The sequence below is a fragment of the Saccostrea cucullata genome, unplaced genomic scaffold (genome assembly GCF_032062105.1).
Source record: "Saccostrea cucullata isolate Sc308-1 unplaced genomic scaffold, CSIRO_AGI_Scuc_v1 ctg1757, whole genome shotgun sequence".
NCBI classification, from domain to species: domain Eukaryota; kingdom Metazoa; phylum Mollusca; class Bivalvia; order Ostreida; family Ostreidae; genus Saccostrea; species Saccostrea cuccullata.
This window is the reverse complement of record NW_026938004.1, coordinates 64,797-82,392: the sequence shown is the minus strand read 5'-3', so window position 1 is coordinate 82,392 and position 17,596 is coordinate 64,797. Positions and strand designations below refer to the sequence as shown.

The window sequence follows — 17,596 nt, the reverse complement described above, 5'->3', positions numbered from 1 at the left end:
CTCCTCCCGAGCTTCAGCCATTCTCTCTCTGTCGCTACTATCAACGACGTACACCAAGCCTGTCAGATATTCAAGTAAAAGGTAGATGTAAGAGTATACAGATACTGAGTACCTAACCGAAAAAAATGTTCTTTGATTATCTAGAAAGTATGTTATAAATGCAATCTAATTAAAATTAGATCTTTGATCCGCTCCCGTTTGATTGCTTTGTGTAGCGATCAAACTAGAGCGGATAAAAGATCTAATTTTAATTAGATTGGTTATAAATGATTACACTGAGCAGACCTAACCTTCGGTATTTTGGAAGTAGTATTTCCATAGTGGTCTAATTTTATCCTGTCCACCCATGTCCCACACGGTGAAAGAAATTCCTTTCACAGGTTCCACTGTCTCCACATTAAATCCAATCGTCGGTATACTATTCACAACTTCATTGAGTTTAATTTTGTATAAAATTGTGGTTTTTCCTGTAATGTATAATATGTGTATATTAATTACTAGCATTATATAGACTAGGTTTCGATTTACATTTGATAAGAACGATCACATACATCATTTCACAACGATCACTTTTACATTTATTAAAACGTGTAATGGTATGTTCTTATTCAATTTCAATACTGTAATTTATTTTATTAGCATTGTGAAAAAATAACTAGACACCTCTGACACTATTACTTTTCAGATCGAGAATATGTGCAGTGTATATGTTAGGTAATATATTTGAGGTATACACAAAATTTTCATTTTTTCATATACATTGAATATTCTATTCATTTAATTTTTTATCTATTTTTAAATACATGGATTATCTTCTGTTTATTTATTCACATTTAAAAGAAAACATTTATAATTTATCAGAACAAATATATAACTACTCAACTCACCAGCAGCATCTAATCCAAGCATGAGAATCCTAGCAGGTGTCTCCTCGCAGAAAGACTCAAAGACTGAATATAACCTAGAGAGAAAAAGACCCATTTCTTAAATATGATTTTTGTCGCCCGAGTCCTATAATGCTTTTCTACAATATTTTCAACGTAATTAAATTTTAGGTTTATATGTTCGCTTTCAGTGACAGGTTATTTCCAACACGTTTAATTTAAATGCCAGTCTACTTCCAACGTGGCCACAAACACGGTGTGTGGATTTTCGATGTGTATTGGCAAAAAAATCATGAGTAATGGCCTTCTTGATGTTATTCCACCCTGCGATTTTGAATTTTTTTTTTGTATTTTCCATACGTCGTCATTTAAAAGAATGAAAAAGAAAAAGAAATGGCAAAATGCAAAATTTTACATCATTATCTGTTTTAAAAGCTTCTTGAAATTTCCTATTACTATAACATTAAATTTGTAGTGTTCATTTCGCTTAATATACCATAAATTATTAAAATTGCAAGAACAAAAATTTTCCACAATGTTATATTAATAACTTATTGCAGATAAGTTTATTTTGTTTATGTAACATTGAATATGTTGAAAATTGTATAAATTAAAAAGGGTGGTTCCAGATAGGTCGTATAAAGTTTATAATAATTATTTCTTTTATATTTTAGAATAATTATTATAATAATCATGAACAAACAAAATATGCCATAAATATATACCAAACATGGCATCCATTTTTTAAATCATCTATCCTTAAAATAACTTTTGCGATGATTTTCTCATATTATTTTGTTTGATATTAATTTTTTTTTTTTTACAAAATAAGATGTCTATTAAGTTTGAATAAAAGAGTTTTTTACTTTCGGATGTTAAAACGACTTTTCACAATGAAGTAAAAACAAAGTTTATTTTCATAGTTTTATAATGTTTAACGCCCAGTCATTGTTAATAGTCAAATTGAATCAGGCTTAAAATGAAAGTTAATTTGCGATCTTCGCTTAAACACTTGCTTTTCAAAGGAATTTTTCTCATTTTGTTTTGGAGAAACGCACGTTTAAAATAAACACTGGACATTCATAAGTTAGTGCTATCAAATTACAGTAACTTTCTCTGGGAAATTCAATCAACCTATCTTTTGTAGCTTTGTGAATCTGAATTTGATTAAGCTTTTCGTGAATTTATTTTATAAAATTTAAGAAAGTATGTTGCTTTAAAGAGATATGAGCCCTATATCACTAACAAAACAGTGATATTCCCTAATCAATGTGATTCTTTCATAAAGGACAAGATGGGGTAAGACCAGTATGTGGCCCCCGGTTTTGTGTGTCTTTCAGTTTATCCATGAAAACCTGTTGTCACCCCTGCCACAAAATGAGTATTGGTTCTAAGATTTAGAATATAGAGAGGTCACAGAGAGGTCGGGAAATAGGTCAATTTTCGAATTTTCTCATTTTTATACATATTTTCATCGATCTTAAAGCACATTTTCTTTCGGAAAACATAGAGCACACGGTTTTCTATCTACAATATTTATATATATTATATACTAGTATCAGATGCAGTTTATGTGTAAAAATTTCGGATAGGCAAGCTTGTGCCCTATGTTTTCCGAAGAGAAAAGTAACTCAAATATGATGAAATTCCAACAGAATCGAGGAAATTCTGGATAATGTCCTACTACGGCACCCTCTAGTGGCTTCAATGCAAGGTTTGAATCTAAATAAGTGCTTGTTTTCAAGTACATGTAAGCATCATTTAAACTTTAAACTACAAACTTTCACAATTTTACCAGTGTTCTTATTTTTAAATCAAATAAGGGGCCAGATTTGGCTGTTACCCTATCTTGTCCTTGTCTTCTAAAAAATAATATACAACGCTTTTTTTCATATGTTTTAGAATATTTGCTTGAATCTCCTTTAAACCCTATCGTCATTGAGAAATTGTCAACATTTATAATAATCATAATTTAGGGAGCAGAAAGTGTCTCTCGAGAATAATTAACAAACATATCACATCTAACATTATGCTTATAATTGTCGAAAAGAGGAAAAGTAATTGATTTTAAATATCTGTGCAAGAAAGTACTGATACTTGTAGGTATACGAGAAAGGAATTTTATTTAACAATTTAATATTTGTGGACGCATTAGGACTTGCATTTTACACTTTTTAATTAAAGGATAATTAAATTTGTATAAATCATAATATATCCATTACTCTTAATTCTACTTCTAAGAGGGTAGTTTCAAAATAAGGAAAAAAAATTATCCTTGCACACAATATTATAAAGATATTTGTGCAAGTTTTCTAACCTCATATATTAAATAATACTTATTTCATAAAAGGAATATTCATATCTGCATCAGAATTTCCGGAAAAAAAATTCTTGCTTTTTTAGCATATAAAGTAAACAAAAATCAGGTTGATGAACATAAATATTTAATTCAATACACAGATTCATCATGCAAAATAACAATAAATATAAAATGCGAGTCAAATCTTGCTTCCTTCAAATGAATAAATGTATTTTGCAGCATACAATTATGATTCAAAATGCGCCATGAATTCATATTGTTACGAACATTGTTTATCTGATAGGGCATTATCATCAAACCATGATGCACTTGCCTCGTGTCTGTCATAGATGCAGATAAATCACTAGGTCATGGTTTTCAGTTGACAGCATACATACGGGTAGCTTTCGTAGGAACACAAGTGGCGGATCTTATACAGGTATTATGTTATTTCATTGATTTTTTGTAGTCTTTGACCATAAAAGATAATTCGCTCATAGACTCATAGATTCCTTCGCCCGTTGTTGCACATGCGGATTGAATGAACCATTTTCGTGACGTCAGTTTGTGCAAGCACAAGAGTTCTGCAACTTCAGAGGTACTTAAAGCATCTATAATGGAATTACATATGACATAATTACCATCAATATTGAACTCAAATAAAACAGTTCAAAAGTACTTATTTATGCATGACCTTGATTGAATCTATATCTCTCTTTATATGTAGCCATGATGAAATAAAAATGAAATTGTGAATTTTGAAAATAATTATTTAAAAAACTTAAACTTAAAATATATCTACCTGATGACAAGAAATAAAGGTTCATATGAGGATTTGAATATTCTGAATACTAGATATTAGTAGTAGGTGCGTAAACTAATACACCCATTCTCAATATAAGGGCACAAATGCCTCTCTGATTTTTTAAAAAATGAAGTTCAAGATAACAATGTTTCTATCAATTACCTTTGAAAGATAGTATCTAATTTTATTTCATTTTTTTTCACTTATTATATTTGGAAGATCTTGCTTGTTAAATGCTATAATCACAAAAAAAATGTAGTCATTAAAATCACAATTGGAATATCTCCTCTCATATTCATCCTTTCAAAAAACAAAGGTAACTTTTTGATATAAAAACATTTTTTAAATATATGCTTTAATTCTTCTCTCTGTTTTGTTAAACAGTTCTTCACGTGACTCGACAATTCTTTCTCTGTCGTTACTGTCCACCACATACACTAAACCTACAATTATTAACAGCACATAGAAATTAAACTGTTTTCGAAAAAAAATCTCTTGAAAACTCAGTGTTGATTACAATGTACATTCTTTACAGTCCTTTCTTTAAAATTCTGAAACACTGATTTGATAAATTATAGATTAAGCATGTTTCTTTTACTAAAAGATAACTACAAACATTATGAAAGTAGAAATGCCTATGCATACTTTTTTTAAAATTATCAACAACAAATCAATTAATATTGCAAAAGTTAACAACAAATCAATAATATTGCAAACTAATATATGAATGTAATTTAAGACTTACCTTCAGTGTTTTGGTAATAATGTTTCCACAATGGTCTAATTTTATCCTGACCATTTCAAATATAAAAATCAATTCTCTTCCACAAGATGTCCCACACAGAAATAAAAGACACACCCTTTATATTTTTTTTCGGGGACATTAATTTTGGGATTTAGGTTTCCTTTGTGTACCCATTCGTGTGTGAAATCCTATGGTGGGTATGGTACTCACATTCTCATTCAGTTTAATTTTATATAAGATCGTCGTTTTTCCTGGAATTAGAAATATTCTCCATAAAATCAAGCGAAGAGAAAAAAAAATTAATTCATATTTAAACAATAGATATACTATCTATATTTTAACATTGAATAAATAGACGACTGTGATACAAATAATTGCAAGCAATGTGTTATAATATCAAACGTTATGCATGAGCAGTATTTAAAATCGTTTTAACAAAACATACCTGCAGCATCCAAACCCAGCATTACAATTCTAGCTGGTGATCCAGAAGAGAAAGACTCGAACAGAGTAGTTAACTTTGATAAAATTGGACCCATGATCTTTTTATTTTACTATTCCGATTTAAATAGACAAGTATAGGATTCCTTTTATTATAAATTCATATATCAAATGCAATAGTATATATACTAGATCATTGACATGTTAAAATCTACACGACCCATTTAAATGCTGGCTTGTCCAGCGTGGAAGGTATGACGAAACACTTTGATGTGAAATCCAATTTAAACACCCGAGGTATTCCGAACTGAATGCTCCGAATAACTTATTTATGTTAAGGATGAAACTGTCCACTAAATTTTCGTCCAATTAATTAATTTGTAATCTAAGCTTGGTAACATTATAATATAGTGTTAGGTTGATTTGATAAAGATCAAGATCAATGCAAACTCTACTGTTAATGACTGACATACTCGTTTACATGTACGGATTTCCGATCTATGTATAAATGTGTGCGTCAGAGTTATTTTTATACGAGTCTATATATCAGTAAAATACGAAATATTGATTATTTATATATATTCAAAGCATATAATTGCCTAGATTATCTTATTCAACTCCTTAGCTTCAAACTGATCGTTTATTATAAATGCATTTTATACTTTTTAAAATAAATTTGTTTGACAAGTCGTGTCTCGATCACTCATTTATTTACCTTTCAATTTCCAACTTTTATTTATAAGGAAATACTTATTCGAATAAGGAAGACAAAACATTTTATATTTCACAATTCTAGGATTTCAATTAAACTAGAAGGTTATTTTTGTTTTGTTTTGTTACTCTCAAGATGATTTTCTCATATAGAAATCACATACACAAACAAGGTAGAAACAAGCTCCTTAGATTATAAAATTTTGAACATTTGACTCAAGGTTAACCATGTATTGTTTTAAAATTACATACAAATAATAAAGAACTATATGCGGTATATTGCATATGTTTGCCCCCACAAAAGTCAAATTTTGAAAACTTCCTGAAATGTGCTGAATTCAATAAATTGTACGAGAAATATAAGTTAACAGAAAATATTATAGTTCCAGAGCATTGTATTCACAATTTCTGTTTTTATGAACAATTTTATATCCTTTTTCAGAAAGAGGACAAAATTGACAAAATTTCAACAATTTAAGCTTTAGAATTTATAGAGCGCATGTGTGTTCAGGAATAATATTGACATATTTCATTGATATTATCATTCTACACATTATATCAAAATATTAATCCTGAACACACATGCGCTCGGTGACTTTTATTTAAAATATCGACGAAATATGTACATTTTTCTGCAAAATTCATAAAAAACTGAAATTTACGTCATATTTGTGACGTCATTACGTACATATGACGTCATTACTTATGAAATTATTTAGTGCTTTGAAGTCAGCATATACTCCCCTGTTTAAGGACTTAATTAAATATTACTCCATCAAAGTTTGATTTTGGGGGGGCAAATGTTGGTTAATACCGCATATAGTTCTTTCATCCTACCCGAATATGCAAAATTTAGTATCATTATTTGGAAAAAAGTAATCTTTAAGAGATTTAATATATTTGCTCCTAACTTAATGGATAGAGGTGCAAGCAATATATGATATTTGAAAAATAACTTTTTTAATACATGTATATACAAATGTAAATGTACTTGTATTTTTTAAAACACAATATTGAGCGGACTGCGGTTTTTCTCATCTATTCTAAAGCAAAGACCAATTACATGGTAGGCATATTTGCAAAATTATTTTGTTGAAACATTATGATTGTAAATACAAGTAAACACTAGAGTAGTACTCAGAAGTTGTCATTAAAAAGATGCTTGAGTTTCTGATTGACAATATCTATGTTGTTTTAGAGACCAGTTCTTCCGACAATCTTTCGGAAATCGCTGGGGTACCTGTTACGCCCCATTATTAGCATACCTATTTTTTTTATTAGTATTTGTCCAAAATCTTATACATGAAAGTAAAAAAAACAAAACAGTTTAGGGTAAGGGCGTAGTAAGTTTTTAGTTGGACATCAAACAACCAAGCTTTATGATGAACGTGATGACTTCACTTTTCAATCGTCAACTTCGCTTACTTGTGTAGACATATACTTTCATCACTTGTATACGTGGTTTATATATCTTAATTGATTCGATACCTAAGAAGATGCTCTACGAATGTACAATTTCTAAAACAAGGTGAATTAATGACAAAAATGTTGATGAAACATGAATTAATATCTGTTTATTAAAGTCATCATTTCTTAAGTTCTATGGTTCCACGGATCGTTGTTTGAATCTTATGAAAATATGTGCAATATATAGAGAAATTTGCATATGTGTTAAAAATAATGATAGATATTAAAAAAAAAATAAATTACATTTCACCTAGTAAATGCAAAAATTTCAAAGTAATTATATTTTTATTTCCAAGTTCTAAGATACATCATACAAGGCAAAAAAATCAATAATAGAAAAAATAAACTACAGTATATGAGACCAAAATGAAAAATACCTTTGTTTTCCTTAACGTGACCGACCCAATCAAATTGTGCTGACGGAATTTTTTTCTTGATATAAAGATTTAAAAAATATTTTTTAAAAAGTTTATCAATTTTTACAAAAACATATTTCATTAATATAACATAATTTTAATTTAGGGAGTAGATCTAGAGAGAGTCTCTCGAGTGTAATTAACATATCACATCTAACATTATTCTTATATATATCGAAAATAGGTAAAGAAATTGATTTAAAATATAAGTGCAAGATTTTACTGATACGAGATGAACACGAAAGGGATTTTATTTTACAATTTCTTGAAGCATTAGGAATTATATGTTTCATTTTTAATAAATGATAGTTCATTTTGTATAAATCATTTCCAATAATATTAATTTTACTTTAAAGAAAAGTGATTTTAAAATAAGGACAAAGTAGCCTCCATAAATACAAAGATATATGCTAAAGTTATGTATCCTTTTATACCAAAAACACACTTGCTGTATTGCAAAACATTGATATTCGTTGTGATGAAAATATAAATATACAGGTGGATAAAAAGCAAGCAAAATCAGGTTGATGAACATAAATATTTTATTTCAATAAACAGAAACATAATGCAAAATAACAATATATATAAAATGCGAGTCGAATCTTGCTTCCTTCAAAGGAATAAATGTATTTTGCACCATAGAATAATGATTGAAAATTCATCATGGATTTGAAATGTTACGAACATTGTTTACTGGTAGATCATCATTGTTAAACATGATGCAGTCTACTTGCGACGTACATGTCATAGGTGCAGATTACACACTTGGCCATGGCTTCAGGTGATAGCATACACACGGGTAGCTTTCGTAGGAACACACTGTGGTGGATCTCATACAGGTATTATTTTTATTTCAGTGATTTTTTGTAGTCTTTGACCATAGAAGATAATTCGCTCATAGCCTCATATATTCCCTCGCCTGTTGTTGCACATGCGGACTGAATGAACCATTTTCGTGACGTCAGTTTGTGCAAGCACAGCATTTCTGCCACCTCAGAAGTACTTAGAGCATCTACAAAGGAATAAAATACGCCATAACAATACATAGTTTAACAGTAGGTATCTGTGCATATAGGTGATAGAATACCGGTATCTCTGTATACTTTAAGTATATGTATTTATGATGATCATTAATATTGAAAATGATCAAACTTTAAAAATTGAAGTGTATCTATCTTAATCATGTTAATAAAAGGAAACAATATCCCCATTAAGGTTTGAATATTTCATATATTAATGGAAGAATACATACTTGGAAGATCTTGCTTGTTAGCTATAACCACCACTGGAACTCCTCTCATCTCGTCATATTGTAGAATTCCAAACAGTTCTTCACGTGACTCGACAATTCTTTCTCTGTCGTTACTGTCCACCACATACACTAAACCTACAGTTATCAACAGCACATAGAAATTAAGGTGTTTTTGAATTGAAATCTCTTGCCATTTCGTTATTTATTAGATTCTTTGAAGTCCTTTCCTTCTTTAAAACTTTTAAAGACTATTTTATAAATTAACAAATGATACATCTTTCTTATACTTATAAAAAGATTGTTACACAAATAAGGAGAGTGGAAATGTTTAATTGCAATAACAATGTATAAATGTAATTTAAGACCTACCCTCAGTGTTTTGGTAGTAATGTTTCCACAGTGGTCTGATCCTGTCTTGTCCACCGACGTCCCACACAGTAAAAGACACGCCCTTTACTGGTGACACAGTCTCTACGTTAAATCCTATCGTGGGAATGGTGCAGACATTCTCATTCAATTTAATTTTATACAAGATCGTCGTTTTTCCTGAAATAAAAAATACTCTCCAATTAAATGAAGCAAATTTAAAAGTGAAATTCATATTTTTGTAATAAATGTTATGTATATTACTGCGTTAGTAAAAATAATAAACAAATTGATCTTTGTCAAATAATTATGTAAAAATTGCATATTGAAGCAATAAGTTTAAAATCAAACGTATATACTTATTTGTAATGTTTTAAAACATTTTAACGAAACATACCTGCAGCATCTAAACCGAGCATAACAATTCTAGCTGGTGATCCAGAAGAAAAAGACTCGAACAGAGTAGTTAGCTTTGATAAAAATAGACCCATGATCTTTTTATTTTCCTACTTCGATTTATATAGACAGGTACTGGATTCTTTTATTATAATTTCAAATGTCAAATGTAGGAGTATATATAGTAGATCAGTGACATGTTAAAATCTACACGACCCATTTAAATGCTGGCTCGTCCAGCGTGGAAGGTATGACGAAACACTTTGTTGTTATATCCAATGTAAACAAACCGAGGTATTCCGAACTGAATGTTCCGAATACTTTATTTATGTCAGGAAAGAAAATTCTTAATCCAGAAGACATTAATTATATATAACTAATTTGAAATCTAAGCTTGGTTACATTTTATATAATGTTTGGTTAAGATCAATGTCATTATAAACTACCCATACCCATATATATTCGTATACATGCACGGATTTCCGATATACATGTATATAATTGTGTGCGTCAGATCTTTTATTAACATTTAAGTTTAAAATTGATTATTTATTACAAATTTTATAGCAGTGAAATATTGATGATTTATTACTGATATTTAATATCTATTATCATATATTCTAAGTCGAGTCATCTTTTATTCAACGTTGAAGTTTAAAATTGATTATTAATTATAAAATATAATTTTCAAATTTTATTTGACAAATCGTATCTTCTTCAAATCATTTTACATTTCATTTCCCCACTTACAAGGAAATATATTCAGATAAGGAATACAACGCATTTATTTGAAAACTTTACAATTTTGGTTTTCGATAAAACAAAGTTATTTTTGTTTTGTTACTTTCAAGATAAGTTTCTCATATAAAAATCAAATGAACAAACAAAGTAGAAAAAAGGTATACCATGCATTGTTTTAAAATAACATATAAATAACAAATGTCATCCTACTGAATATGCTAAATCTTCTTCTCAGAATATTTCATCATATTTATATGGATAGGCCTACATGTTTTACACTTTAAAAATCTTTTTTCAAGAATGACAAAGCCATAATTCATCATATTTATATGGAAGCATGCAGTGTAGATATTTGTTCAAATCTAACTTAAGGGATGGCCGACCAAAGTTTTACATAGAAATATATAAAAATTCTTTAAAAATCTTCTTCTCAAGCAAAAAAAATAATTTTTTGTTCATACATTGTAAACGTACATACGTATATTTTAAAACATAATATTATTTATATGGAAGCATGCGTTTGACTGCATAGAAATGGTTTAAAAATCTTCTTCTCATATATTCATCATATTTATATGGAAGCATGCTCAGGTAGTGTAGATTCAAGTTTGTTCAAATCATGACCCCCGGGGTTAGGGCGGCAAAATGGCCACTTTTACATTATATAGTTCTTTAAAAATCTTCTTCTCAAGTATGGCATTATTCTAATGATGATGGATTCAAAAGTTTTACATAGAAATATATCAAAATTCTTTAAAAATTTTCTTCTCAAAATGACAAAGCTAATTAATGTAAGGTTCCTGTTGATATATAGTTCTTTAAAAATCTTCTTGACAAAGCCATATCATATTTATATGGAAGCATGCTCAGGTAGTGTAGATTCAAGTTTGTTCAAATCATGACCCCCGGGGGTAGGGCGGGGCCAAAAACTTTACAATAAAAAGCCATTTTCTACTTTTTCCTACCCTTAGTGCTCAGGTGAGCGATGTGGCCCATAAAACTTTATTTTGGTTTTCGAGATGTGCCAAAGTTATTTTTGTTTTGTTACTTTCATATTTCATATAAAAATCAAATGAACTCACTGGGAACATTTGAAAGGTATACTTAATTCCATATGCATGGAAATACATGTAACTATAATTGTTAATTGATTTTACGTTCATACATTGTAAACGTACATACGTATATTTTAAAACACAATATTGCGCGGACTGCGGGTTTACTCATATATTCCAAAGGCAAAGGCCACTTACATTGTATGTATGGCATTATTCTAATGATGATGGATTCAATTATTTAACGTAAAATTAGAATGCAATTTTCCACAGATAGTTGTTTGAATCTGGTGAAAATATGTGCTATATTTAAAGAGATTAGCATATTTGTTTGAAAAAATATTTATAGACATTGGGAAAATAATTAAATTAAATTCTACTTAATTAATGCAAAATTTCACAGAGATAATACTTTTTTTATTTCCAAGTTCTGAGATGTATGCAAGGTTGAAAAAATTTCAATGATAGAAACTATAATTATGCTTCATATGATTTAAATTACAAAAAATATTTTCTTATAGATAAATATGTTTTTGGAATGTTTATCTGATACAAACAACAATAGATTACAGTACAATATTTTTAAATCATTTTACAAGTATTTTGAAATGTACATTAGCGTATTGAAATTTATGCTGTACAGCACATAAACTAATTTTAAAGCAAGATAATCAGGTCTGTTGGATGTAAGTGGGTTGTCCGATAAAACCGTAGAGAGCTTTTTTTCTAGAAAAAAAAAGAAACTTGACGCTGCTTTGGACGCTTTGAAGTTATCATTCATGCGCCTGATGGCGATACCACACATGAAAATAAATTCTCATATTTTATTTGATCATTTATCCAATGGATGTCATTAAGAAAAAATGATTTTACCGACAACTCTTGTAAATAACGTTTAAAGATGCTTAAGAAGGCGCAGCTCAAATTCTCATTTAGAGGAGCTGATGATTGAAAAGTTGAAGTCATCATAAAAACGCTTTAATGTAAGGTTACTGTTTGTGTCCTTTTAAAGTTAAATATTCAAATATTGAAACATCTTTTAAATATATAAAAAAAACTCACAAAGACATTATCATTTAGAAACACCTTTTAAATATAAACGTTATTTTTCTGTATAAACAGAATGTTTTCACAAAATAGTTTTGCAAATGACCAATGACAGGGTGTAAGCAAACATATTATGAACTATTGTCAATTACCTAAAAGTCTTGCCTTAGCTAATGGGGTGGACTTTTGCATCATGGATTAGGTTTATTTCTTGTGACTTATATTTTCTGAATAAGCTTAAAGTTTTAAGAGATGGTGCATTTGCAAGACAGGTAATATGATTGTTGATCAAGAATGCATGGAAAATACCTTAGGAAACCTTTTTAAAGTTTATGATCCTTAGGATTTTCCTATTTCCTAAAAAAAGATGTTGATACTATAAATAATTTAAATCAAGCCATGATAACTTCATAGGTCACAGATGGCACTCTTATTCAGGTTTCATCTTATAGCATACACACGGGTAGCTTTCCAAGAGGACAAGTATCGAATCAACTTGAAAGATTGTAATAATAAGGTTTTATCTCTTTGTTTTCTTAAAGTCTTGGACCAAAGTTGATAATTCTCGCATAGACTCGTAGATTCCCTCGCCGGTTGTAGCGCATGCAGATTGAATGAACCATTTTCGTGACGTCAGTTTGTGCAAACCCATCATTTCTGCCATGTCTGAGGGACTTAGAGCGTCTACAATGGAATTCAAGAGTTAAGTTTAGAATAGATACAGCGACAAAAAAGGCTAAAAAATGGATCAGGGAAATGGCAAATGAGACGACTCTAACAGTTCTATATAAATATAAATTACAGTATTACGAAAAATAATGAGTTTACTTTTACTTTTGGAATCAGTATAAAATGCTAGGATCGGAGAAAAATTAGTTGTTTTTATAAATGAAATATATAGACAATAATACATACCCTTTTCCATATCACATCCTGTATCAGCCCGAGACACCAATATCAGCCAAAAAGGCTAAAAAAGCATACATTACGTTGAGGGAAGTAAATAATCATGTGGACTTCTTACATACATGTACATGACTTATTGTCTCATACGATTTGGGTTTGTTTCTACTCCTATTTCAATGCACTCGATCCGTAATTTGAAAATAATCTATTACATTGAAAATTAAGATTAACCTTATTTTTTTTAAAGTTAAAAATAAGAGAATATGAACTTGTGTATGATCACAAGTACTGTTTTTGTGGTTTAATTTACTAAGGGTGTGATATTGACATCACAATAGATGTATCAGCTCTGCAGGGCTGATATGGATTTGCGGGGCTGATATAGGTTATCAGCCCTGCAGGGCCCGATTGTTTTATCGATATGCAATGAAATATATGGAGATAACGAACAGTATTCAAAATCCTTTAAACAATACAAATTAGGAGTAGAGCAAAAATGAACCTCAAAACATCATAAGTGGGATCAGGTACCATGGAGGAGTGAGCATCCCTGCTGACTATATATTTACAATCAAATTATGGACTAGACAGACTAAATGAAGAAATTCATGTGTTTGTACTTTTTGTCATTTTGATAGACGTTGGTCTTGAGCAAATTAACAGGAAATGTAATAAAAACCTGTATTTATATTAGATTTAAATAGACAGGTAAATGAATAAATATAGAAGACTTCCTTCTTTTTATTGATTTTACTCTGTTTAACACACTTTTACCGCTTAAACTTTTCATATTTTATCTTGATTCTGTTTTTGATAAATAAATATAAAGACAAAAAAATGTAAGTCTATAAACATGCCAAAAGGGATAATATGAAATAACTTTTTTGAAATATTAAGTAATAGATGAAGTTGAAAAGAGAACATCTTGCTAATCTCTTGGTTTTATTTTGTAAACTGCCCTGTAAAGAACACCTGCCCTTGGGACCAGTGATTATTTTATGAAAATCAAAAATTATTCACAATGGGGCTAGACTAAGTAATGAAACATATTTGTGCATCTTAATTCTATTTGGCTAAAAACTATTCCTTGTTGTATTTGGCTGTATTAAGACAACATTGTGCAAAGTAAATTCATTACTAGGAAATAAATAAATAAGTTAGATCGATTAAATTATGCCCATTTTAAATCAAAAGGTTTAGAAAATGTAAAAAAACATACTTGGAAGATCTTGCTTGTTAGCTATAATCACGACTGGAACTCCTCTCATTTCATCATATTGTAGAATTCCAAACAGTTCGTCACGTGACTCGACAATTCTTTCTCTGTCGTTACTGTCCACAACAAATACTAAGCCTTAAGACAAAAGTATGTATTATATAATGTATTATACCTTCGCAGAAACAAAACGACTTGTGACAGTTGATGGGTTATCTAGGGTAAAAAACTGTAGGTCCTTACCCTCTGATGCCTGGTAGTAGTACCTCCACAGTTGTCGGTACCTGTCCTGCCCCGCGACGTCCCATACAGTAAATGACACGCCCTTCACTGGGGACACGGTCTCAACGTTAAATCCTATCGTAGGAATAGTGCTTACAGTCTCGTTTAGTTTTATCTTGTATAAAATCGTCGTTTTTCCTTAAATAATAAAAAAGGTATAGCAGTGAAATCAGAGGAAAATCAGCGAATTAAACATATATTTCAATTCTAACTTAAAATATACTTTCTGTAAGCTTCATTAATTTATTTTTCAGATACATGTATTTCTAAATTGGCTAATCAATATTTTTAAAACATCAATTTTATTACATATTTTTAATAAATGCTTTAAAAATGTATTACATTTCAAAAGTTAAAGAAAGAAATACATTATACCTGCAGCATCTAAACCAAGCATAAGGATTTTGGCTGGTGGTCCAGAAGAAAAAGATTCTAAGAGTGCCGCCAATTTTGACAATACTACACCCATGGCTTTTGTAATATAATTTCCTTACGTTGAATTAATAGACAAATCTTAGATGTTTTTTTTTCTAAAGCCATACATCCTTGTAGCCATTATTACATATAAACTCGATCTGTCACGTGATTTAATTTACCAAAATTGTGTTAATGCTGGCTTGTCCAGCGTGGAAGGTGTGACGAAATATCTTTTTGTTCACTTACAAACAGGAAGTTGTGTATTCTACAGTTTATTATCTTGAGGTGTATCAGGAAGGAAAATTCTTGTACATTGACTGTTTATATACTTTCAATGTAATGTTTGGTATCAATATTTAATGTTTCTGAACATATAGTTCACGGAGTTCAAAACTGTTTATTTTTATATAATGAATTTATTATTCGGGCTACGTTGTATATACACTTGTATGCACCTCGACAAGAAATAAATACGTCCTCTGCAAGATTTATTTTGCAATGAAAAACTTTTACTAAGATTTCAATTTTGGGTTTATCCTCAGCCTCTGAATAGCTAAGAAATTTGATCTCAGGAATGTGTAAAACACCTGTATCGACAGCATTTTTTTAAATCTAAAAATACAATTCAAAGTGTTTCCTTGTCAAAATGTAACAATTCTCCCTTCTCATGTCCTCCAGTAAAAATTGGATTTTCTAGTTAGAATTTTATTTTTATGTTATCCTGAACATTGTTATTCTTTGAATTCCTGATCAAACCATCAAATTTCACCCGATTTCTCAACAAATAATCTTTAGAATTGCACTGATCTTAAAATTGTCCAAACTTCTTTGTATTGGATCACAACCACATCGAGGTAATATATAATAAATGATATTGTCCATTTAAAAATTGGTATTTTATTTTTAGCGAGATGTAATTTTAGAGATTTTAAAATGCTCACTTAAGACTTTTTCCATCTAAAACGCAATTAATTTTAAGCGATATTCACTTTTAGCGTAGCGATCTCAACACACTCGCTAATAAATTCAAAATTTAACTCTCGCGAACAATTCTGCTTATATGCAATGAAATATGAAGCTAACGAACAGTTTTCCAAACTGAAAAGTCCTACATGTATATACGACGATACATGAATGTCATCAGTGAGGAACTCTAACACTCTTTAGAAACCTATTATAGAGATAACGAACAGTAATAATGCTAAAGAGTCAATTGAAACTTTATACTAGTAAACTTGGAATATAACAAACGCCGACCTCTGAATTCATCAGAGGTGGGATCAAGTGTCGTGGAGGAGTAGGCTTCTCTGTAGACCATTCACTTTCACCGTGTGCTTCTTGTGATGAACAGGCAAACGGAAAGATCTATAGCCCGGACCTAAACGTTTCAGTGTGAAAATAATGGCCTAAATTATTTATGAAAAATTTTAAGTCAACATTCGACTTAGTGATAGATTGTTTTTGCTGAAAAGATAATGGTATCGACCATAGACCTTGAGAAATGTTGCCTTTAAACGAGAGTGTTGAAGCCCTTGTTTCCTCAACTTGTCAAAGCTTATCTAGATCTAGAAATTGATCGTACGTAAAGCATGCTTAACTCGCAGACACACCCTGCATATGCAATTGATAAAGGTATATTACTACATAAATAGGGGAAGTTTACGGTAAAATAGCCGTTGTTTGGTTACCATTTATTTCTTTTCTACGGAAGCCCATGTAGGAACTATCGAAAAATAGTTTTGATTCCGATATAACGAATTGTCGAATTTGTTATAACGAATTTTTATTCGATGTAACAATTTCTTTGAATTCGTTATAATGAATTAAATCTGTTATAACGAATTTGTTGATTTCGTTATAACGAATTCAAAAATTTGTTAATACGAATTAAAGTCGTTTTAACAGATTCTAAAACTTGTTATAACGAATTGAATTCGTTTAAACGAATTCCATAATTTGTTATAACGAATTAAATTCGTTAAAACGAATTCGACAAATCGTTATATCGAATTCATATATATTTACTTATAGACCCTTATAATTGAATTTGATTAAACGAATTTAATTCGTGGTAACTAACTTTGGAATTTGTTTAAACGAATTAAATTTGTTATAACAAACTTTGAAATTTGTTTAAACGAATTTAATTC

General features: G+C 29.8%; 3 protein-coding genes across 4 annotated transcripts; all 3 read right to left on the bottom strand.

The window, feature by feature from the left end:
• Positions 1-5: 5 nt before the first annotated feature.
• On the bottom strand, positions 6-1,047 carry LOC134249256 (uncharacterized; the record flags this gene model as incomplete). Its single annotated transcript, XM_062731626.1, has 3 exons — positions 888-1,047; positions 291-467; positions 6-59 (listed from the first exon to the last, which is right to left on the bottom strand). Coding segments are annotated over exons 1-3 (325 nt in total), but the record flags the coding sequence as incomplete, so codon positions are not given.
• Positions 1,048-3,363: 2,316 nt separating this feature from the next.
• LOC134249253 (uncharacterized) lies at positions 3,364-9,917 on the bottom strand. Of its 2 annotated transcripts, none has more exons than XM_062731623.1 (4): positions 9,784-9,917; positions 9,390-9,566; positions 9,021-9,155; positions 3,364-3,794 (listed from the first exon to the last, which is right to left on the bottom strand). In XM_062731623.1, exons 1-4 carry the CDS (start codon positions 9,875-9,877, stop codon positions 3,631-3,633), a joined length of 570 nt encoding a protein of 189 aa, XP_062587607.1. In that variant the 5' UTR covers positions 9,878-9,917; the 3' UTR covers positions 3,364-3,630. The 2 variants fall into 2 exon arrangements, with proteins under 2 accessions (XP_062587607.1, XP_062587605.1); XM_062731621.1 differs by lacking the exon at positions 3,364-3,794 and adding an exon at positions 8,293-8,780.
• Positions 9,918-12,649: 2,732 nt separating this feature from the next.
• Positions 12,650-15,536, bottom strand: LOC134249254 (uncharacterized). The gene is made up of 4 exons (XM_062731624.1): positions 15,405-15,536; positions 14,991-15,167; positions 14,751-14,885; positions 12,650-13,309 (listed from the first exon to the last, which is right to left on the bottom strand). Exons 1-4 carry the CDS (start codon positions 15,496-15,498, stop codon positions 13,146-13,148), a joined length of 570 nt encoding a protein of 189 aa, XP_062587608.1. The 5' UTR covers positions 15,499-15,536; the 3' UTR covers positions 12,650-13,145.
• Positions 15,537-17,596: the final 2,060 nt, after the last annotated feature.

Coding starts and splice junctions, on each gene's coding strand:
- LOC134249254 (XM_062731624.1), bottom strand. CDS start 15,498: ATGGGTGTAGTATTGTCAAAATTGGCGGCACTCTTAGAATCTTTTTCT. Junction 15,168..15,404: donor GCTTGGTTTAGATGCTGCAG/GTATAATGTATT, acceptor TTATTATTTAAG/GAAAAACGACGATTTTATAC. Junction 13,310..14,750: donor TAACAAGCAAGATCTTCCAA/GTATGTTTTTTT, acceptor ATTCCATTGTAG/ACGCTCTAAGTCCCTCAGAC.
- LOC134249253 (XM_062731623.1), bottom strand. CDS start 9,877: ATGGGTCTATTTTTATCAAAGCTAACTACTCTGTTCGAGTCTTTTTCT. Junction 9,567..9,783: donor GCTCGGTTTAGATGCTGCAG/GTATGTTTCGTT, acceptor TTTTTATTTCAG/GAAAAACGACGATCTTGTAT. Junction 3,795..9,020: donor TAACAAGCAAGATCTTCCAA/GTATGTATTCTT, acceptor ATTCCATTATAG/ATGCTTTAAGTACCTCTGAA.